Source organism: Etheostoma spectabile, chromosome 20 (assembly GCF_008692095.1).
Source record: "Etheostoma spectabile isolate EspeVRDwgs_2016 chromosome 20, UIUC_Espe_1.0, whole genome shotgun sequence".
In the NCBI taxonomy this organism is placed as follows: domain Eukaryota; kingdom Metazoa; phylum Chordata; class Actinopteri; order Perciformes; family Percidae; genus Etheostoma; species Etheostoma spectabile.
Genome location: NC_045752.1, coordinates 14,988,474 through 15,012,842, shown reverse-complemented (window position 1 = coordinate 15,012,842; position 24,369 = coordinate 14,988,474). Strand labels below are relative to the sequence as shown.

At 39.4% G+C, this 24,369-nt stretch overlaps 1 protein-coding gene across 1 annotated transcript; it reads left to right on the top strand.

Annotated features, from left to right (window-relative positions):
• The first annotated feature begins 10,036 nt into the window (after positions 1–10,036).
• c9orf72 (C9orf72-SMCR8 complex subunit) lies at positions 10,037–23,991 on the top strand. The gene is made up of 10 exons (XM_032500071.1): positions 10,037–10,278; positions 11,573–12,070; positions 13,590–13,685; positions 14,462–14,526; positions 15,446–15,518; positions 16,234–16,350; positions 17,169–17,404; positions 17,590–17,647; positions 18,841–18,950; positions 23,127–23,991. Exons 2-10 carry the CDS (start codon positions 11,624–11,626, stop codon positions 23,311–23,313), a joined length of 1,389 nt encoding a protein of 462 aa, XP_032355962.1. The 5' UTR covers positions 10,037–10,278; positions 11,573–11,623; the 3' UTR covers positions 23,314–23,991.
• Positions 23,992–24,369: the final 378 nt, after the last annotated feature.

The window sequence follows — 24,369 nt, the reverse complement described above, 5'->3', positions numbered from 1 at the left end:
ACACGGAGGATTAAAAAAACATGATGGAATCTTCAGAAAAGGTAATTATCTCCACTTGAGTTTCTGCACAGGAAAGTCACCAGAGAACACAATCTTCTGAACATAGCCATACTGAGAAAACCAGAGAGAGTTGTGTGGAGCTGATAGTTTTAATTAGCTTTGCAGCAGCTCATTTGACAATAGCTTGACTGTAACAGACGTTTATAAATAAAATGTTTATAATATAAAAGTTACGCACTAAAGCGTTAAGCGAGTTTTTAGTAGTAGTGAAATTGGGTTTAAATCCCACGCTTTGGTTATTCTTTGGGTAAAAGTCCCAAGGTGGCATTGTCGATATTTTATCTGTCAGACAATTCAGCCAACACCCCTCCACATGTTCGGTGGCATTTGCCAAATTAAATGGTGAGCTGGAAAAGCTGCGGAGTATCTGGGTAACAAGGATCACCTGCTCCTAAATATATACATCCCTGTCTCGGAAGGTGCTGCAAGATGAGTTGGAATAAGCCTGCAGATGGCAGAATGTCTCTTCAAGCACGTATGGAGAGAAGCAGTCTGAATAATCATTATAGCCTCTTCAGCTCTTTCCCAAAAAGGAAACAATAAGCAGAAGAAGTACCGGTGCTGCATGTTTTATGTCGTCTGTTTGATCCAGGATAAAAGGTGCACGGGAAACCCAGACGGCTGCCTGCTTGGCTGCCTTTCAAAGACTGTCACCATTTGGAAATGACTGGGAGTCCCTTCATGTCTTAGCGGTATAGGAAGGATGTCAAGAGGAATTTGAATCTGTAGAAGTAAGACCAATGTTGACATTTAACAGCGTCTGAAGGCACAATTGTAATAAATAAAAGCAACAGGGTATAAATGAACAACAGTTTGTGCGTACAAGAAAACATCCCTTATAATAATAATATAATAAATGACTTGAATGAAAACCAAGCATATCCCAGACAAGATGTACATAGATACTGGAAGGTTCTGAAAAACTTCAGATATGCTATCAAAATGTTTGATTTCAACAATACATGTATTGCACCTATGATGCAATGATAAATGTAAAAGTTAAGGTAAGGCATCTAAAACACTTGGTTTATGTTAGGGAGAGGTTTGTGGTTTAGGTTAATAAATAGGTCAACACAAAATCTGAAATACCGACCCTTTGAGTCCATGAGACGCAAAGCGCTTTCAACTCCTCGGCTGCAGGGCTGTGTGATGATAGCGTAAAGAGTGACAAAGTCCGTAAAAGGAGGATGAAAATAAAAAGCAACAATGTCTGCACAGGGAGGAGGTCGGAGTGGACAGATGGGTCAAACAAACACAGAACTTTCACCCAGTCGAATACTATTCTTGTCCCGTGTGAAACCAAAAGTCAACATTGACTTATTTTAACTTACGTTCCATACGTTACCTACGTAAGTTACATATGTAACGTATTTAACTAATGTAATGTATGTAAATTACGTAACAAACATACTCATTTGAGCACAAACTACAATCTTTTCCTAAACATATTCAAACATACTGTACTTTATTTTAGGTTAGCTCTACCCTAACCCCTAACCCTACAACGCTACATAAAACAATTCCTCTGATGAGGACTGATGGTAGGGCTTCACAGCGTTGTTGTGTACAGCAACAGAAAATTCTAAAGAATATTGAATGAATTCTGTGCCTGACTGCTCAGATCTGAGTTCTGAGTAAAGCAACCCCACTGAGTGCCACTGACATAGGGAATTGGAAAACAAGTTCAAAAGGATTGTGGAAGCTTTGGTCTTGCCCCAAGAAAACCTGCGAGGGACAAAACAACAACCTTACTGTAGAAACAGCAGGCTGCTAGTAGAGGTGGTGTATTGCAAGAAGGATGTGCCAAGTTCAGTTAAAATAGATTGTCAAGCCAAGACAAGACAGACTGTAAAAACTTAGAGGAATGTTGGTGTAGATACTAACATATAAAGCCCAGTTCCGACCAAAGTGTTAAAACATGCAACTTCTTGCAGCGTGTCGGTCTGCAGCGTTCTAAAACCTGCTAGTTCACACCAATGTGAGGAGACAAAACGATGTATCATCTCCATAACCACGTCTCTTTCTAATTTCATTCTAACTTTTAGGCTTTTTTTGTAGCTGGATATATTATTTGTTTCATGTAAATATGAATGGGCAGTTGTTGAGGCTCCGTCTAAAACTCATTTTTACAAGTTTTTTGTAACGTAAAAATAAAATGGATTATGGGTCATTTTTTTCTGTAGAATATATTATTTATAGCTGACTTTACCAGCTGAGTTCTCTGTTGGCTGTTGAAACAGATGACGTCCCTTACATTCTAAAACCAGCCTTTGCGACTTGAAAAGCTGGAGTCGAGCTGAGATGGGCCGTTTCAGACCGCTGCAACTTTCCCTGCAACGTTCTAAAACGGTTTTGTCTGGAATCTTTGGTCTGGGTTAGGGTTCATCTGGGAAGAGAACACCTCTCCAAAGTGCCATCGATTGTGAGTATTATAGAGAGAGAGAGTGAGAGAGAGATATTTTGGACCCCCCCCCCCAAATACAGTAAAACTGCACATTTTAGATTGGCCTTTCATTGTGTCCCGCCTAAGGCACACCTGTGCAATAATCATGCTCTCTAATCAGCATCTTGATATGCCACACCTGTGAGGTGGATGGATTATCTAGGCAAAGGAGAAGTGCTCACTAACAGATTTAGACAGATTTGTGAACACCATTTGAGAAAAATAAGGCTTTTGTTTACATAGAAAAGGTGTTAGATCTTTGAGTTCAGCTCGTAAAAAAATGGGGTTGTTTATAATTTTGTTCAGTATAATTTGCAGGCTCAGTCATCTCCAGTCTACCATTGAGTTGGTGCAGAGTGTGGGATCCAAAGCCAGAGAAGGCAGCTTCCAAATTGGCTGAAAAGAGCATGTGCATAGCCTTTGCATCATGCACCATCACATCCAATGATGTAGAATAAACAAATGTTAGCCACAGATAGTCAACTGAGCATACAATTGCATATTTGCATGTCAGGCTAACCAGAAAACACCAGTATAAACAAATGATATAATCACGGCAAAGTGGTAGAGCAGAGGCAGGTGTTCAAAGGGTTCACAGCTTAAGGCCGAGCAAATAAAGCATGATGAGCACATGTGGGGCGTGAAATCCCAACACAAACACAGCAAGTAGGTCTGGTCTGGACAATAACTGGTGCCTTTGAGCCATAAATGCAAAAGTGCATGACCCCTGCAACAACAGCACATATTAAAAGACATATTAGCAGCTAAGATAAAAAGACAAGCAAGTATGTGCGACATTAAAGAAACCCATAGAACTCCCTTTTTAAATGCATTTGAAGTGTAACTTGATCAAACCTTAAGCAGAAGTACACTTTTGTCATACTTGTTTAAGGGTGGAATGTGTCACTAAGTTTTAACTATTCAGCAATCTGTTTTCCTTCTTTAAGATTTATCTGTGTGAACTAACCTCGTACCAAATTCTCCTCTCCTAGAGACTCGTTTTTATCTTGAGTGAATGGAGCGATTGATAGAAAATGTGTACATCCGTGTGTGTCTCATTAAACCTTTGGAACATTGTGAACAGAACCATGCTTTGTGTCGCTTTGTTCTCTGAGCTCGCCGCGGCTTTAAGAATCAACTCACAGAGGTAAAGACAGTAGATGATAGGATACTAACCAAAAAACAATCATGATCGGCTTGTTTCACAAAAATTAAGTTTCAAGGTGAACGTATTTTCCCCAGGATTACACGTCCTCGATCAAGCAACAGTCGCAGGTTTGAACAAGTGGTTAACATTGTGAATTGAAACAGAACTACTTAATTAGGTTCAGAAAAAAAGACTGAGGGTGGATTAAAATGAGTAGCCTTCATTTGTTACAAAGTTGCATAAGTATGTTTAGCACGTTACGTAAGCTACGTACGTAAGTTAAACATTGACGTTTGGTTTCACACAGGACACAAACAGCAGCCTCCTGGTTGAAAGTTTGCATCTGTTTGACCCGTCCATCGGCCCCAACCGCCTCACTGCTCAGTCTGTCAACGTGGACTTTGATTAAAATTAGTTTTTGTGACACGTCAAAAAAAATCCGGGAAAAAATATGTTTTCCTCAAAACATAATTGAGAGTGCTCGTCATTTTAAGAAGACATGGCTTACTGACACTGCAACTACTTTCAGAGTTTAAATCTCAAATAAATCTTTCACTCCTTTACCCTGTTTACCCTGTTTAACTGAAATTTTAAAATCATTTCAGGTCTACACTTTTAAACTCAAAACACTTTCACTCAAACTAATACATCAACTGAACTTTAACAATTAGAATGACACACTTAAGGTGACACTTTCATTTCAATTGTATCTGTCATTTTAACTCCTCTCAGTATTTGTCCTGTTTGTATTGCCAATTGCTACTGCAAATTTCCATTTTTCTTCAGATAATGTAGCCTTTGCCAGTTTGTCTAGTTATTTTAGTAATTAAGCGTTATTAATAACACCAAGTTGTAATGGAACATTTCATAGTTACATTTTATGAAGCCTAACACGTGTAAACCCATGGGAACTCCGATTCTTTATATCACTTACACAGGTTCCTAATACTGCATTTATATCCCATATGTTATTTATAATATTTATTACTGACAAATACATGCACATTAAGTTCATTAAATTAATGGTATTGCTACTCATACATAAATTCCCATTAAATCTCCTGTTTTTGATCACCCAAACATCTCATGATCAGTCTTTGAGACAGTATTTGAAACAGATTCCATACAGTAGCTTGCAGTATTAGACTGTTCAGCTATCAAAGTACTTTTATTTAACTCATTATAATAATTGGCCCGTGGCAGCGAGCCACAGTGCAGCTGGGCAAGAGGAAATTAGTTTCTTTGAAGTTCTCTCTTTTGAATGGCAAATGGATTGTTGTTGTTGTGTCTTGTTTCAAACCTGGATCCTGTTTTTGAAATTACACAAAAACATCGGGCTTATTATGGCCTGGTAGCCTGTCCATACTTTTCCCTTTTTAAAAGAATTGTGGAGTAATTGGATTTGGCAGGATCAGCCTTTGCTGAGTGTGAATATGAGCGTGACAGACTTTGGATCTTTGTGATCATACTTATACTTATCATCTTCCTTTTTGTTCTTCTTCCCACTCTAATTGCAAAGTGTATTCATATCAGGGTTTTATGTTGGCTAATCTTATATGTCAATGAGCACAACACAGCACATACCCAGCATGTCTACCTTTACCACCAATGTGTATGATATTTTCAGATCAGACACAGGGTATGTGAAGGAAGGTAGGTTATTTCACAAAGAGAGTAGAGTGGGGTGGCAGAATGAGGAAGGCTAAGATTCATGGAGGCCCCAGAGGCTGCTCTGGTGGCCATGTAGGTTATTGGGGAAAGGACTGATGTTAAACCGATCCTAATGGATGTTGGCGGCATGCATCAGGCTGCCGGCCTGGGCGGAGACAGGAGCCCGTCTGTCTAATGTCAGATGAAAAGAGATGCTGTGCTGTCACTTCTCTCAATCACGTCTCGCTGAGCAAAAACACTGTCACTAATGAAGTAAACCACAGACACACACACAGCCAGACTCCATAACCTCAGAGCTTTTAGCACACATCACGGCTCAGTCCTCCAATGTAGCTCTTTGTACTTAAGATCCAAACTGAATTGTGTTTAATCCAAATTGAATTAGCGATTCATAAGGTATTTACTGTGCCAAACACATCAAAGATCCATTTGAAAAGACTTTGCAAGATGCTATTACGTGTCTTGACTCTCTTCATCAAAACTAGAAGATTTTATATTCTTACCTTAAAGCCAAGTTTAGAATAATGAGATAATGAGAATTATTTGAATTTAAAATGATTAACGATAATTTTGAAATGCTATTTAGTGTTTTAAAAGGGAATTTGTCTCCAAGCCAAAAGAAAAGAGCAGGTTACCAATTAGTTTTGTCGCAGCATTATCATTTTTTTTCTGATTTTGCTCAGAAATGTCAGGTTTACAGTTGAACAAGACTAAGAGGCTATAACCACTCTACTAGCTCTGTCAGGTTGTTATTGCTGATGTGATTGGACTCTGTAAACAGCATTGCAGCCTTACTACTGCAACAGAGGTGAGAGGCTTTAACATCTGTAAAAAGTAGCCTATCTACCTATTACCTATGGCATGTGCATAGAACCATTTCAAAAGGATAGGGTCTTTGTTTGTAGGGTCAGATTAAAAAGACTTTAAAGGTCACATTAAATGGTGTTCTTTGGATGCTCTTTGGATCCCCTTATGACATCATAAGGAGCAACATTCCAGATCGGCCCATCTGAGCTTTCATTTTCTCAAAGGCAGTGCAGGATACCCAGGACACCTACACCTATCACCATTTCTAGCCACTGGGGGACCATCGGCAGGCTGGGGCAACTCATATTAATGTTATAAAACCTCATAAAGTGAAATTGTCATGCCATGGGACCTTTAACCCATTGGATGTTTAGACAAAGTTGTTTATGATGTTCATCCAGAGCTGCTTTATATCTATTAGGAATTATTTTCAATATCCATGTATTTAAAAAAATTGAAATCTTTATATATGGTATGAAATATAATACAGCTAAAGGAAGCGCCAGGGGATCACAAAAATGATTAGGTGCCATCCTCTGGGAACCATGAATGACTGTACAAAATGTCATGGCAATCCAACCAATAGTGTTGAGATATTTCAGTCTTGACTGACCAACTTAAAGACCAACATTGCCATCCATAGAGCCATGCCACTGACATGCCTAAAAAATGATGAGTAATGCAGTAGTTTATGTAGCTTTAAATAAATTAGTAACCCACACACTTTCCAATCATTTATTAGGTCAACTATATAAATGTAGAGTGCTGTGTCAAGTGAACTTCTTATAGAATAATTAGCTCAGGACAGAGCATTGGCAGTTGGTGGATTCACAACTATACAGCTTATTATGTGTGAAAGTGTGAAACAGAAGGTTTTGTTTAGTGAGCGATCATCATGACAAAAAAACGACATCATTTGGAGCCAGGGCTACTGAAGTTCAGATAAATGACCAGTGATTTCACACTCATTGTGAATGGGGGGGGAAATGGACTGTGAATGGAAAATAGGCAACACATGAAGAAAACGGTACTAAAGTCTGCTCGCCAAGTGGGATAATGAGCTAAGATAAAAATAATACAAATTTAAAAAGAGCCTTTCTACTGTCAAAGAGAACAGTCTACATTGAAAAAGTAGAGATGCTGAAAAGTAAGACAATAATACAATCTTAACTCACGAGGAGTAACCTGTTCTATCCATCAATCAATCAATATATCAATCAATTAAGTTGATAATTTTTTTGTCACACAAAGTACAATCTCATGTGAAATGTTGTCCCATTAGCTCCTATAAATCCCTCTTTTTTTTTTAAGCCATGAACAGACTTGCTGTTTCCCATTTCCAGCTTCATATTTTTTTAACAAATATGAGAGTGGTATCCATTTTCTCAGTTAACTCTGGGCAAGAAAGCAAATATGCATATTTCTTGTTCTATTCCTTAACCACAACAATGTAATAAGAAATGGCTACGTCCCACTTTCCGAGCACAATATCATGTAGGCACAGAGTTATTTTTGTACATCAACTATTTAGTGTGATGATGAAAATCCAAATTTCCAGTTAACTGAAGAAGGTGGGTAAGTAACAGACCTCCAAAAGAGATACTTAGAGACACAGATATTGTGGGCGACATACATGATTATCCAAGCATTGGTCCTGCTGTGAGAAAACCTGCAAGGAACAAAGTTACACCATTACCCTGGCTAACGCTGCCAGTAAGTTGGTTATGGTTTGGGTCTGTTCAGACTGTAGGTGGTTTGAGAGTCTGATTGCATGCGCAGCCTAAATAGGTAAATCTAATATGTGATGTATTTCTTCCACCTTATCATCATGCTACACCATCATACCAGCATACAGCAGGTGGCTGGTAAATAAAAAATACAAATAAAATACAAAGAAAGAAGACATGTATTTGAAAATTATTAATTAACTAAAATAATATGTGTGTGAATTGGAAAGAGCCAAGCACTCTGGAAAGATCCAGAAAGAGACATCATGGCTTTCAAACAAGCACCCCCTCCCTCTCCTCTCCTCCTCAAAAGCTACAGACTCAGAAATGGCACATCCTAAGGTAAGCTCATTGTGGGACTGACTCTAGTGGCTGTAATTCTGCACCAAGGCTGAATTTTGGGAAAGAGACTTCACATACGATATTAGGGGAGCCCTAAGGTCTATATAAAAGCATCCAAAGAGCACCATGTCATGGGACCTTTAAAGTGTTTTTAATCTGGTGTGACAGTGGTTACGAACAAAGACCCAATACTTTTGAAATGGTTCTACAAATATGCCAGAGGTAAAAGGTAGATAGGCTACTTTTAACAAATGTTTACCCTCTCACCTCTGTTGCAGTAGTAAGGCAGCAATGCTGTTCACAGAGTGCAATCACATTAGCACGATGGCCAGGAGGTATAGTAAACAGTTTGCAGTTGCTGTTGATGGTCAGTGACCTTGGAAATTTTGGCTGGAGCAAAGTTTTTTTCAGCAGACTTGTTGGTTGACCGTTCACACATTGTCCAAGTTTTCTGTTGCTAAGCTCTGTAGAAATAAGAGGACTAAGTGTCTTGTCGTGTGTGGCTCATAAAAAATCAGTCATAGAGGGATAGGGAGTCAATGGAGCAGAAACTGTTGGGAAATGACTTCCACAAAAAAAAAGAAATAATATAAGCATTTGGAAATGGTAGAGGGAAATAAACAAAGAATGGTATGATAGAAATAATGTGAATGTGTCAAAGAATGTTCAGTATTATTTAGAGCAAGTTCCTAATAATGGAGGGACAACAACGCTCCATTTTAACTGCTGCCTGGATGTAATTAGTTTTGCTGAAGGACAGTGCAATTGCCTTTTCTCTTTCTTGCAGCGAGTTGGATGAGAAGATTGGAACTACTCTCATGTGTCCGTTAAATATGAAGCTACAACCAGCAGCTCGTAAGCTTAGCTTAGCATAAAGACTGACAACAGTGGAAACAGCTAGCCTGGCTCTGTCTGAAGGTCTGCATACCAAAACCTTAAAATCTCACTAACTATTAAGCAGCATGTTGTTTGGTTAATGAGTGCAAAAATTGAGATCATATTCTGTTTTTTTCTTACAGAGCGTTATGTGTCGGACTATTTCTTGGCCGGGAGCAGGCACTTTGTAAAATCTTGTCATCATTGTGAGCTTCCTAGGCATCAGTTGTGGTATCACAACTGAGAATACAATTTTCAACTCTCTGTGTAAATGTGTTACATGATTAGGGCTTGTTATTATTGATGTTTGAATTCACTCTGATGAGCTATTCAGAGCCAACAGCGTCAGCCATCTCATTAGTGTCTCACTGAGACCATTAGAAATAACATTGTGAATTAGGTGTAATCTCAAGTGTGTAGGCCTATACAGTATGTAGATAAATATATAACTCTTGTGCGTAAATGTGGTCCGACAGTAGCCTAATTCAACCTTTCTGTGATGGGAGGGGCTAACTGGATAGCTGCTTTGTATTGCACACACTTTCAGCCATGTCTATTTTGTGTGTGCTCTTTTGAAAAAGGTTGATTCACAATTTTCTTTAAGGTGAAGGAGAACTAAGGGTGTTTCAAAAAAATCCTGTACATTTGAAAATATCACATATATTCTCAAGGAAAATAGCACAATCACATTGACACCTATTGATACAGTGAAGGTTCTCCTGGAGGCGGTCTGCAGCAGGTTACTTATGGGAGATGTCGTGAATGTAATTTACAATGGTGTATTAAAGGCTGGGGTGGGGGGGCTCTCAAATGAATGAAATTACTCTCAGAGGAGGAAATTAAAAGGCTACAAATACATCCATTCGTATGACCAGGCTCCATGTAGAGGAACCTAATCCTAAGGTTATGGGACTAATTTTCTGCAGGTGGCCGCCTGGACTAAAAATGACATCATGACTCACTGTCCACTACCACGCCTCGTTCGCTAGAGGACGCTGTGCAGCTCTATCAATGGGTGACGTAGGGCTGACGTACTAGGAAGTGTGTTGAAGGCAAAAACACTGTCGCTGGCTAATCACGCTTTAAGTGTTACATTGGCAATAACAGAAAAAAAAAATGTAATGATGACTTGTCTGCAACATCGAAAACTCTTCCTATAGAAACGCTGCGGCGTGGCGATTAATAAGCACCAAAAAGCCGAACAAGTAAGTCATTGCGATGTCATTCCTTTGCTCTGTCAGTTTGGCTAACGCTAGTTAGCAAGGCTGGTTTCACCACAACTGTGTTATCCGGCTACAAAATATCAAACACTAAAGTTATTTGGTTCCTTACTGCTAACCGATTGTGCCATTAAGATATACATTAACCCCCATAGATTGTTACTTGAGTTTACAATACGTGAATCTGAGGCGTACGCCCTACCTTCTGTCTTACCTGTGTAACGTTAAATCATTTAACACCAAATTCGGTTGTAAAAGCTGTCAATATATCCCGCATTGCTTGCTGCGGATAGCTGCTTGGCAACACAACAACTACAACCCTTAAATTAACTGTTGTTGCTTAATTCGGCATACATATTATTTATCAAGTTGCAGTTGTATTTCTTATTTTAGCGTTATACATGAAGCTATCCAAGCTAACAATTTTTGGTTCCCAGAACGTTCTGGGAACGTTCGTTTTTGGTTGCGGGAACGTTCCCTGAAGGTTTGGTTGTGGGTTGGTTAATCGGAAAGTTTTCTTAACGTTAGCGAACGTTCCCCTAACTTTATCCTAACGTTACAACCTTACGCGAACGTTCCCCTAACGTTAACCTAACGTTACAACCTTACGCGAACGTTCCCCTAACGTTAACCTAACGTTACAACCTTACGCGAACGTTCCCCTAACGTTAACCTAACGTTACAACCTTACGCGAACGTTCCCCTAACGTTAACCTAACGTTACAACCTTACGCGAACGTTACCCTAACGTTGCAACCTAATGTCTGCCATATCCCTCAAATTTCCAGGTCTGTTCCTAACTTAGTTAAATGCTAAGGTAGAGAGCTAGCATATAGTGAAAAGTGAAATGACAAATTCTGCTCATATTAAGTGTAAGTCTATTAATTATGAATACGGAATTCCACAGAACGCCATAAGGACTGGAACAGGCAAATTGGATATTCGTTTTTACAGATATTTTTCCCAAAAATGATTAACGCATGAAATTGTCACATCTGTTAAAAGAGTATTGTAGGAAAAAGAGAAGTTGCTTTTGGCTTGGTCTAAGCAGTATCAGCTGACTCAAACAACATCCTGAAGGATCACTTTCATTTCCTCTTAAAGCCTTAGGTTTATTAGATTTACTGTACAATGTGAGTTGAAAATGGGAATTTCTGATCATTGTGCAGTTACAAGCGGCAGCTCAGATGGATTGCTTTGGAACCTTTTGAAATTACATTTTCAATTCAAATTTTTTACCAAGAACTGATGACTGTTGTTTCCTGTGTTTATGATATAGGTTTATTATAATTCACTCTGACAGCTGGGTAGACATTTCCAATCTTCTCTAATGTCCTCTGGCTGTCCACCCCAGTCACCGGCTGTGGCTAAGTCTGAGGTAGCAGTAGAGGGAGAATGCCCGATGCTGGCTGCCACCTTTGCCTACTGGGACAACATCCTGGGTCCACGGGTGCGCCACATCTGGACACCAAAGGGAGACCAACTGATGTTCCTCAGCGATGGAGAAGTCACATTTCTTGCCAATCATACACTTAATGGGGAGATTCTGCGTAGTGCTGAGTGTGGCGCTGTGGATGTGAAGTTCTTTGTCCTGGCAGAAAAGGGCGTCATTATTGTGTCGCTCATTTTCGATGGAGAGCTGAAGGGGGACAAGAACACATGCGCCTTGTCCATTATCCTACCTCAGACTGAGCTGGCCTTCTATCTACCTCTGCATGCCATCTGTGTGGAGAGACTGAAGCATGTCATCCGCAAGGGACGCATTTGGATGCAGAAGGTAGTACCCTGCTATTCTTGCTGATCCCTTGACTTCTCAGTAGTGGACACATGAGCAAGCAAATTATTACCCTTTATACCCATACACCTACTTTAAGACCTGATCTATGCTTAATTCCTGATTGGAAATGGGTATTAAGTAATCTATCAACTCTGTTTTACTCAACTGGGATTGCAACAACATTGGCAGAATAATAAAGTTGCAGTCTCCCAACACAGAGGACTGAACTAGCTAATTAGGTCCAAGAGCTCCTACAGAGGATGCAATTGACGAGAGGTAATAATAGGGGTAGACAAAATAATGTGATCCACTAACACTAAAAATATATATCACGTTTGGAGACACTGCTGGAAAAGTGGGTCTACTAGGTTGAATGTCAACCAGTAGAACATCAATCTATTCTGTGCTGCATGCTTGTTGGTTTTACCTTTTGGATGGTGTTTCTCTTGTCTCTTGTTTCCCCTGACATAATACATATTTTAGTAGGTTTTTGGTTTTTCCTGATGCACCCACAGTTCGGCCTTCTTTGGTGCTCTGTTAGTCTTCTTTTTTCTTTCAATGAAAACATATGTATCAGAGTCTTCATCGCTGACCAATACTGCTGACGGCTTTAGGGCTCGATATTGATCCTAGGGCTGCACAATTAATCACAATTTCATCAAAATCGCAATCTGGACTAGTGCAATATCAAAAAACCCAGGGGGGCACAATATTTGTAAAGGCAAAATTTGTGTCTAAATGTTCTGAATGAAGTATTGTGGTGCTGCAGAGACATCCTGGGCCAACAAACCCTGTCCTACAGACTAAAGGAAAACATCTTTGCTTGGTACAGATTCTGGAAAAAAATCACACTACATAACTATAGTACATTTTTATTTGTGTTTAACTTACGTAATTTACGTCAAAGCAAAGTTCCATGATGCACTTCATTGTCCAACCAATACTGATGTTGTCCAACTAATACTGATGTTGTCCAACTAATACTGATGTTGTCCAACCAATACTGATGTTGTCCAACTAATACTGAAATATGAGTGTTAAAATCATGAAAGTTTTACAAAAATAGAGCCCCTTTACATTTAAACAAAGTGTGACCAATCTATGTTCAGAATGGGACATTTTACAATAGAAAAATAACCTTGTCAGTGCTCTCTGGAAGACAAACCACGTAAAACCATGTGTATCTACCATAGTCCATTTATCAGTACATCTCTCTAATGGCTTTTATGTTTGTATTTTGTCTATCCACCATGAAACATCCAGTAGCAACAATACTCATTTATTAGTTGTTTTATTCCAGTTTAAGATTCTGGCTTCCAGGCGCCCTGATAGCTCAGTTGGTAGATGGGGTGCCCATATATAGAGGTTTACTCCTCGACGCAGTGGGTCCGGGTTCGATTCTGACCTCCGTCCCTTTGCTGCATGCAAAATTGGCCCAAAAATTGAATGTTGTCAGTCACCTAGCTTAGTATTTGTGCAGTGCTTGAGTCAACTGTCTCCACTCTCCTTCCAACTTCAGGGCTACAACATCATCTCGGTGCTGAGCTTGGAGATTGTCCCTATCATGGAGCTGTTGGCCTCCATGAAGACACACAGTGTGCCAGAAGATATAGATGTGAGCAACACACACACAAACACACAAACACTCAACCTATAATACTTGAAAACAGAACGGCAGGAGAATTAGACACCGTAATGATTTGATTCATGTTTCACATGACAGCAACAGGAATGTAAAGTTTTGAAAATAACACGTTATAGTCTATGGCAGAGTTTATTATTATATATTTTTTTGTTTGAATATCATTTTTTGGGGGCTTTTCCGGCTTTAATGGACAGGAATGCTAGGTGTAAAAGGGGAAAGAGAGGGGGGAGACCTGCAGGAAATCGTCACAGGTCGGACTCAAACCCGGGACTGTGCTAACCCGCCCACTTGATGGCATAGTTAATAGCTTATCATCTAAGCATCATGGCTTCAGTGATTGATGGGGAAAAAAAGGGGACATCTTTATTGAATACAATCACATGTGACATTTTGAAGAACAAAAGCCTCTGTCCCGAAACTTTTATAAATTACAGTTATTTTACTGTTATTATCATCATCATTATTTCCCTGGTTCCAATAGTATTAATTTCCAAGAGGTTTGAATTATCCAGGTTCTGTGCTTATATTACCACCCAGTGTGATTCAACACATTTGCTCCCTTCTAATATGCAAATGAAAAAAAAGCAGCACAAAGAAGCTCCCTGGAGTTTCCTACGTTTTTAAACGGTGATGTTTTTTTTGCATTTTATTTCCATTGCAGTGCCTGCAAATGTGGTGACCAGCACTTTTGCCTTTGTTCAGACCAATTTTTAAAATCACTCATTTGTTTCACTCCCGCTGAGTAGATAAAAGACACCGTGCTAAATGATGATGACATCGGGGACAGCTGCCACGAGGATTTCCTCCACAAGTAAGCACTCTCCCGTACAGGCAAATGGAGACAGATGATGAACAATGCCTATTTAACACCCAGCAACCTTCCAACGATGAGTAATGGCTCCTCCGCTTAAGCAACGTTTTCTCCAGAGAAAGGACGAAAGCTAAATTGCCGTTAGTGTTGAGAGTCCGGAAAGTCCATTACAGCAATGAAGTTCCCAATTGCTCAAAGTTGAACAGGATTAGCTCAGGATCCTGTGGCGATGACAAAGCATCTGTACACTGTAATTTATTTATGAGAAGGATAGTTATAGCTGATGAAGACTAGTTGTATGTTTGAGGCAATTAAGTTTCTAACTAATCAAGCAAAATAGTTGTTTTTTTTTTTTTTGTGACCAACAAATGATCAATTACGGTGCAAAATGGACTATTAAGTATCTAAAGAATATATTCAAAAGGCCAGAACATGAACCAACGGTCAGTTTATTTAGGGATCGACCAATACTGGCATTTCAAGGCTGATATAATTGTTAGTAGTTAATGAAAACAATAACCAATATTTGGAGATATTACAAATTCCTCTGAGTAATTATTTAACAAATTAGATCAACATAATACCCAGTAAGAGATAGTCAGATAATGTTGTGGGCAGGACATAAAGCCAGACTCAGTGGGGAGTGAAATGAAGCAGAGGGACAGACGCAGAGCCAAAGTAGGGCACTTTTTAATTCATGCCCATGTCGTTCTATCCCTAAATTTAATGATTATTAGGCTACTCTCCACCGGCCCAGAGGCAGTTACCGTCTTAATTCTCTATGTAAAGCCTCTTCAGTGTTTTTTCGGACCCAGTTCTCTATCTCAATCTTTATTCCTGAAAGCACTTATTAATGATTAGAACAATGCTGATGAAGCTAATGGGCTCTAATTTGCATGTCTTTATCTGTGTGGTTCAGGGCCATCAGCTCTCATCTGCAGACTTGTGGCTGTTCCATAGTGGTTGGAAGCAACCCAGAGAAAGTAAATAAGGTAAATGTACCGTATTAGTGGCTGCACACAGCCAAATTTTGCACTGCATCTACATCAGTTTAAATGTTTTGAAGTGTGTTGTGCTGTTGTCTGGGTTTAACAAGCCTCTCATGCAATCTGATTTTCAATGTCTGTGTTGGCTTTGGCAGCACAGTAACTGCTGTGACTGTTTCCATAAAGATAGAAGTTATTTGAGAACAGCACGTCAGCTGTTCCAAATAGGCAATATATTGGAATAAAACGAACAAAAGTTGGCCGTGCTAACCGAGAGAGAAAACTGAAATTGCACACATACACTGTTTGCCCAATGAATTAAAACCTTGAGTTCTGAGCTAAGCACCAATTAAATCAAGACTTTTATTTATATAACAAGTCGCAAGCCGAATGCCAGATTAAGGTCTATAATGAAAATGTGTTTTTAGTCATTTTTTTTGTGCTGAGATGTAGCTCCATGAATATGTTTTGTGCTGACTGTGCAGAATTCCACCACTTTGGAAAAACAAATGGCTAATTATCTTTTATGTCCATTTTTAAAAAGAGGATACCTAAAACAGCGTGATTGGATACGTTTATACACCCCTTCTAGTGGCAAAAATGTTGCAGTGATGTCAAGTTTGAGCTGTTCTCCTTCAACTAAATTGGCAAATGAGTACACCATGTCACAATCAAACCCTGAAGGCTTTTCTTTTCTCTTTAAAACGTTTTTTTTTCACAGATTGTACGAACTCTCTGCCTCTTTCTCACCCCGGCTGAGAGGAAGTGCTCGCGCCTCTGCAAGGCCGACTCTTCTTTCAAATACGACACAGGCCTGTTTGTTCAGGGTCTGCTCAAGGTAGCCACCAGTTTCCTCCTATCTACACAATCCTACCTATACAGCACAATGTGATTTGAATTAGAGCCTGGTTACTGCTCTTTTCTGCCTGCTTGTTTGATGTTGGTCGATCTGTTGTTCTAACCCAATTTTTTTTTTCTGACAATAAAAAATGGTTGCAATGAGATTATTTGCAATACATGGTCTGTTTAAATACAAGCGGCTTTCTATTAACTCTAATGTGCACATGAGGATATTGCCATAGCTTCATGCAAATATTAAGTTTAGTTCTTAATGTATTCTACTCACAGTTTTCTACATTGCAATTAACCTGGTGTCAAGTGCAGAACTGTGTGCTTTGTGAAAGTCAGCAAAGTTTAAGGTTTTTAGAGAAGTTGTCGTATTGTTTTTTTTGTTTTTTTACGAGGCAGTGGTGTTTATTGTAACACAGACAGATGACTTGTTGTGCCAACAAGAGCAGAAAAAAGAACAGCAAAAGAGGCAGCTAAAAAAAAACAACAACTGGTGGTGCTTGTTAGTTCGGTCATAAATAGTATGCTACACATTGGCTGTGTTGTGGAGCTCCAGCAGGATCTTCTTATAGATTTCCCACATAAAATGCAGTGTAGCGCAGGAGAAACTGGCCCAGGGAGAAAGCAACAACAGTTGTTTCTTCTTAAAGAAACATAGTGTCGGCCCTGTCTGCTCTTGAAATTGGGACAACTTGTGGTGGGAGGAAACAGATTTCCAACGCACTAAGCAGAATAATATAACCCTGCTTCTACACATCACAAGTCGACCGGTATTAAATATGGGTTTTCCCCACTTTTAATTCCCAGGACTCTACAGGCAGCTTTGTCCTGCCCTTCCGCCAGGTGCTCTACTCCCCTTACCCGACCACGCACATCGACGTCGACATCAACACAGTCAAGCAGATGCCACCGTGCCACGAGCACACGTACAACCAGCGGCGCTACATGCGGTCTGAGCTAAGCGCTCTGTGGAAGACGGACAGCGAGGACGACATACCCCCTGACACAGTCATTCACACTGACGAAACCTTCACACCAGACCTGTAAGCCATGCACGCACAGTATCTGTTGTGTTTGTGGGTTACAAGAGCGTTGTAGTTCTGCACTTTTAATTCACTATTCTACTTGCACCTTTTGTTTAACTCTGTTTAAGAAAAATCAATTCCTCTCAAAAAAAAAAAAAAAGAATGCTAATGTCATATCATAACCACACTGCCTTTTTTCTTAGGAATATATTTCAGGACGTCCTGCATAAAGACACTTTGGTGAAGTCATTTATAGATGAGGTAAGCCTATAGCAACACTTTTTTTCTTTAAAATAAAAATAGAGACCACTCCCAACCGAGTCAGAAGAAAAGAAAAAGTAAACCCTGCAGAATATTGACAAAAATATGAACGTAGTAGAAAACAAAACAGCAACCATTTCATCTTTTTTGTATGCATTTCTATTAGAAAATGTTGATGCAGTGATATTAAAGGGATTGTTTGGATATTTTGAAGTGGGGTTGTATGGGTTACTTATCCATAGTTGGTGTGTTAGTCGGCACGCCTCCAGTTTGGAGAAGCAGACAGGAGTACTGTCATGGATGCTAAGCGATGTACTGCTGTGGACAGAGTCAGCAGCAAAACAAACAGTATGTGTTATTCCGCGACTGGAGTTTTAAAGGGTTAGTTTGGATTCACCAAAGTCACACAATAACACAAACAAACTAACCAATTGAGGCAGCAGTGGGAAGGTGTGGAAAAAGGTAAAGCGGCGTAAATATTCTAAATATAGCGTAACCATTTTAGGTGGCTGTCCACAGCTGTACATTGCTTAGCTTCTGTGTTGGTAGTCCTGTCTGCTTCTCCAAACTGAGGCCGTGCCGACCGCCATCTAGCTAACACACTAACGTTGGATAAGTACCTCATACAATCCCAAGTTCTTGAACGGTTTAATCAGAAAGAATCACGAGGGATTCTGCTTTCAAATAATTAATTTTTCACGTTTGTTGCTTGAGGATTCACCAGCTAATACTTGTGAGCGGTTAAGCACTGCAAAATAAAGACTGCAAAATCTCCTAGAAGTGAATTTGGTATTTATTTGTGTTTTTGGCTCCCTATTGCTGTCTGAGACTAACCTTTTTTGTACTGCAGTGTATAATATTGTGAAGTTGAAAGTGGCACATTTATTTTCATATTGTATCTGTGGTACAATGCTATTGAACACAGACCAGGCCTTGTATCAGGCTGCAACAAATACTTGAATGAGGTACCCCCTCCTCAATGATGCAGACTCCAGAGCCCATAGACACAAAACACTAGACTTTATTCCCTTGGGTCACAACCCATCATCTGTTCCTGTGAAAGTTATCCCAGGTTACAAGTTTTTGTTTCTCTCTCTCAAGGTTAGCACAAAGGAAAGGGGAGTGGATAATTCCAGCCTTTTCCAGCAGAGCAGTAGCCTCGACTACTAATTGACATCCTGTGTCGTACCCAGGTGTTCATGCTGAAGCCAGGCCTGTCCCTGCGGAGCACCTATCTGGCCCAGTTCCTGCTGCTGCTCCACAGGAAGGCCCTCACACTGCTCAAGTACATTGAGGACGAAACGTAAGAGCTTTCATTAATAAGACTTCAGTCCAAATGCCACAACGGATTATTGTTTGGCAATAGGCCGCTACAACGTGCCCGCTCCACAGACAAAAAGAGAAATCAAAAGGTCTAAATACCAGAGCAGATAATTTGCTTTTCTACCACCGTTTTTGCTTTGACTTTGCACTCCAGTAGGGTTGATATCAATATTAATTTTGATATTTTTAAACAAATGTCAAATTACAGAATTTATGGTAAAATGCATCATAACAATATTCATAGATTCATAACAATATAGTGTGCAGTGTGACATATATACGGCTCCGTAGTGCAACTGGTTCAAAGGTTTGTTGTGAATGAAAAATATTCAATCTATCCAACTCCAACTCTGCCTGCACCGCCTTTTATAAAGTGGAGATAGCGATCTGGGAGAAAACGGTGCATGATGGGATTTGGTACCGTTTGTCTAGTTCATTCAGATGCTTCTTGAAGCCTTTATTATCCACTGTGCAGATGAGCATCATATCTTTGGCCATAATATGTTATAGCATTGGTGATTTTGGTACGTCTCTTTGAGTGCTTGACGTACTTTGTGCCACTAGCAAAAACACTCGCTAGCGAGGCTTATTTGGCTAGCTCTGGCGTATTAACTGCAACAGTTTTTTTTGGGAAAGTATCATGCAATCATGATTCGTTCCGTTTTGTTGTCTATATCTATTTCTTCATTTGCACTGTCACTCTGTCGAAATATGCACACACTTTGCGTGGTACGCTCTATAGGGTTTGTCACGTAGTGGCTCTGTGTGCTGACATGCTCTAACGTGCAAGTGGCACAGTAACTGGCCAATGAAACATGACCATTATAGCGTTTAAATCGGGCTCTAAATCAAACACAACTAAGCCACACAGTCAACGGACGGGACACATCTCTCCACAAAATAAACGTAATATTGCATATTTATTGTGACCCTTTCAATATAATATTAAGCAACGTGATATTGCGATAACGATATTAAGTCGATATATCATGCAACCCCACACTGCAGCCACTGATGGTCACTAACGATCACCCTAAAACCCATCCTAAGCCTTGTAGTCTGTGGCCTCAGGTAACACACTTTCCCAAGTTTGGAGTCAAAATAGTCATGTCAGTGTTTTTCTGTATCTAGTAATCTTATCTCCAGGGTTTTGTTTGTACAAGTGTGAAGGTACAACATGCTCATAGGGACAAATGACAGGGAACAATAGGGAACTGATGACTTTAACTCCAGTTGGGAAACATCTATTGGTCCTGGGTGAGGATCTCAAACACCCCTAAGTAGGTGTAAGGTGAGCCTGCAGGAGATGAACACACGGGTGTGGGTTGAGTGCACACCTTATGAATTCTAAACCAAAACAATGTTTTGGACGCAAACAAGAAGAAAAAGCAGAATATATACTGCAGTTACAGGAACATTCAGGCTACTTATTGCAGAATAGTAGTGTAAAGACACTCGTGATCAGGGGAGTCATCCTTCACCCAGTTCGGAACAAGCTGACAAGTACGACTGTGATGTATTGCAAACACTACTACTACACACAAATGCAGTAACCGAAACACTTCAGCTGTGGGTGTTTTGATACAGTCCGATGCTATCTACAGTACATGCCATTGGTTTACAATAGTAACTGGTACATATCCCCTGCCAGGTGATAGTGAATAGCAAAAACTGATAAGACATTCTGCAAGATTACATTCTACCAGTGATGATTCAACCTGCCCGGATATGAAGGATTTTACCTTGTGAATTTTTATTGACAAGTTCTAAGACATCTAATGTTAGTTTTGGCACAATAGATCGATATCACTTCCCAGAAAATAGTTAATATAATACCTTTTATTTTGCATGGTGTGGATACACATGAGTGTGTGCAAGCATGTTTCTAGCCAACCGTGTTGTCAAGCTGACCACTTTTTGTCCTCTCTATGAGGCTGGAAAGATTTTGATATTGCATATTATTTATGGTAACTTAAAAAGCAACAGGCAATCTATATTCATGATCCCCCTCTGTTTCTCTGTAACAAGTATAGCAGCTAGGATAATGCATGCGTTGTCTGATTGTTAAACATCACACATCCATGGGTGAGGTTAGCACTTTTCTGTCTGATGAAACAAATGGAGACGTTTAAATAATTTTGATATTTTGTAGATTTTACTTGGGGCTCTTAAAAATGATGGGCAATTTTCACAATTTTCTGACATATAATAGACCAAACTGATTATCAAAAAAATAATATCAACAGATCAATCAATAATACGTATGATTTGTAAGATGCAGATGTAAGATTTGAGCGACACAAACAAAATATATCCTGGGTGATGGTGATCCATGCTCACAAGACTGGTTTATGATGGTGATTGGTGTTGGGGAAGACACTGGAAAGAGGCGGCTGGTTGTTGAGCTACGCAGGTAGATTTAATCCTCAGCATCATCCCAGAAAGACAGGCCTCCCATCTACATGGCACGCGTTTGGTGAATAATATTCCAATTAAACAACGTTATAAAGCACATGGCCTGGCCTTGCCAGTCACCACGGCTCTTAACATGTGAGAGGCCGTAATCATCATCATCAAAGCACTAAATGATGTTTTTATGATCATCATTTGGTTACTGACAAGAAATTCGCTTCCATCCACTTAAAGCGCTGTTTTTGCCACTGACAGGCTAAGATTGTGTCTGTTACTCTTTATTTAAATGGAGTCTGGTGGGTTTGGGTCAGGTGCATGTTAAACAAAAAAGGATCTTACCTATGTAGAGATCCTTTCCATAATGTTGTCATACAGAATAATCATGTGAGCATGTTAGTGACCAAACAAGCACGTTTAGTTGATTTAAATTGAAGGTGGGCAATTGCCCGTTTGGCCACTGCCAACTGCAGCGTTCTTGCTTAAAACTTGAGCAATTTCAGAAATTGCTGTTCCCATCAGTCACTCACAAAATGGGGTGCAGGTTGAAAAATACAAAAGTTACCCTTTTAAGCACAAACAATGAAGCTTTTCTTGATTTGTTTTCCGTGCCACCATCCCTGTTGCAAGCTGGTCATAACTCCATATGGGCTTGGCTCATCTCCTTATTTGCTCCCCAACTGTAAACTAACCTTACCACTCCTTTAGGACAGCATGCTCTCCCTGTTTGGTTTTATACTTTTACATAACACTTGAGCAAATGCTGCTCTGCCTAAGTATGTAAGCAGCCAGGGATATTGTGTAACATGGTAGCTACATCAACTAAATGTCAATGTTGTCTTTACTTTAGCTTGTTGTGCTGCATCCTGGAGGCAAAAAAAAATCAATAATACAGGTTGAGAAAGTCTGCTACAAAACCATTTAAAAGGTCTCCAGGGGAAGTGGAAGCTCTACTCTTCCAAAATAAAACAAAGGTCATAGGTCAAGGACATATTTATAAATTGAGGTGAAATAGAGACTAGAAAAACAGTACAATATGGGTGTTTTACCTTAGAACCAACACATCACATATGACACATAAAGAACATGTGTATTATGGCAGGGCAAGGAGTGACGGAAATGACAGATTTATCACACACAAGTGATCAAAAAATGGACTGGGGACCGTAATGACTTTATATGGTCAATTGTGGATCACAAAAATGAAAAATGCACAATGCTTTAATGTTTTTGGATTGGATTACTTAAAAAGCATTATGCAGTGATTTATAAGTGTATATAAATTATATTTCAGATGTTCCATAGATTTTTTTCCCCCTGACTAAATATTACAGAAAATCTTACCGTGAGGTTACAAAGCATTACTTTGATTACATTTGCCTCCTGTCTAAAATGGTTCCAGAGATGTGATTTTGAATTCATGAATGCTTGAGCATGTCTTCCTCCCCAGACAACACTAACTACACAAACAAAGCCATTATTCGTGTGCTCGTGTGAAAGGATAAAAGCAGTCTTGTTTATGGTGCTGCTAACAGCCCGAGGTGTAAGGGCATACTATTTTACAGGTGCCTTGACAAGATTGTTTATGCTCAGTTGCCATCCTGAAGCTGCATACATAATTCATGGTAGCATGGCATTCCTGTGCACAGCTGCAGCCCAACTAGATCCTAATGCAAATCCTCTGACCCCGAGCACTGTAGGTTGTTAACAGTTGCACTACAAAGTCTCTCCTCTTCTCTCTTCACAGGCAAAAAGGGAAGAAGCCGTTTCGATCACTGCGTAACTTAAAGACGGACCTAGATCTGACGTTGGAAGGAGACCTGAACATTGTAATGGCCTTCGCTGAAAAGCTCAGGGCAGGACTGCACTCTTTTGTGTTTGGCAAGCCCTTCTACACCAGCATGCAAGAACGAGACGCGCTCATGAGCTTTTGACTCTAATCTTCCCCGACACTTTAAGTATTGGACGGTTAATTGGAACAGTATTGTCTTTGGTTTGTTTTATTGTTACATTAATGCATGCACGTGTATGCTTGAGGCAAACATTATCCTGAATATTTGTTTCTGCTTTTCTGAAATGAAGAAAACTAACATTTTGCCTCCCTTTTGTGTCTTGGATCCATTAAAGGTATGTTTTCAAAGATTGACTGTTACTACTGTCATGAGACATTGGAATGAATGTTTTGATATATTGCCTAACTGTAAGCATAATGTGAGTTTAATGTTCTTTGAAGACTTAAGTTATTCTCTGGGGGATGAATAATTCATGAATTCTATGCCTTCTGTTAATAGTTTCTGTTTTAATTTATGGTGTGGAAATTGATGCAGGTGCCCACCAGGACATTTTGCAATTTAATTTAATATTATATTTATGAAAACATGAGTTATTAATTTCTTCACTGCTGTGTTATACAATAACCTCAAACCTTCAGAACTTGTCTTTTTTCCTTTTTTTTCACTTAATTAATGAGCTTCAATGACATTACAAAAAGGTTGTGAGTTATTATGACGCAAATGAAATCTTATTACAATCCCTCCAGACAAAGCAGATCAGTGTGTGTGTAACTGACAGTGAGTGTCATTAAATGCATTCACCCAGCTGTGCGTAAAATGCATTTGCATTGGATTTTTTTTCTCCATCTTTACTGGTAGTCTTGCCAAGTCAAGTCAATGATCTTCTAGTTTATATGCTGTGATCATTGCTTCCAAAAAATGCAAATTGTTTTGACATTGTAATATGTGGAGTTGATAATGTTGTGCCACTTTCCATTTTCCCTACATTTACATATCATTGTGAATTCAGAACATTTGCATCAGAAATGTGTCAAATGACAGACATGTTCTACGTTTAATCACTCTGCTTCCTTCACTTTTACTTTTTTGTACTTGTGCAGACGGAGTGATAAATAAAGACCGTATTAACAAATTTATTTAACATCATTTACACTGTTTTCAATTTACACAAATTTGTATTTGCTTTAGAGTTAACGG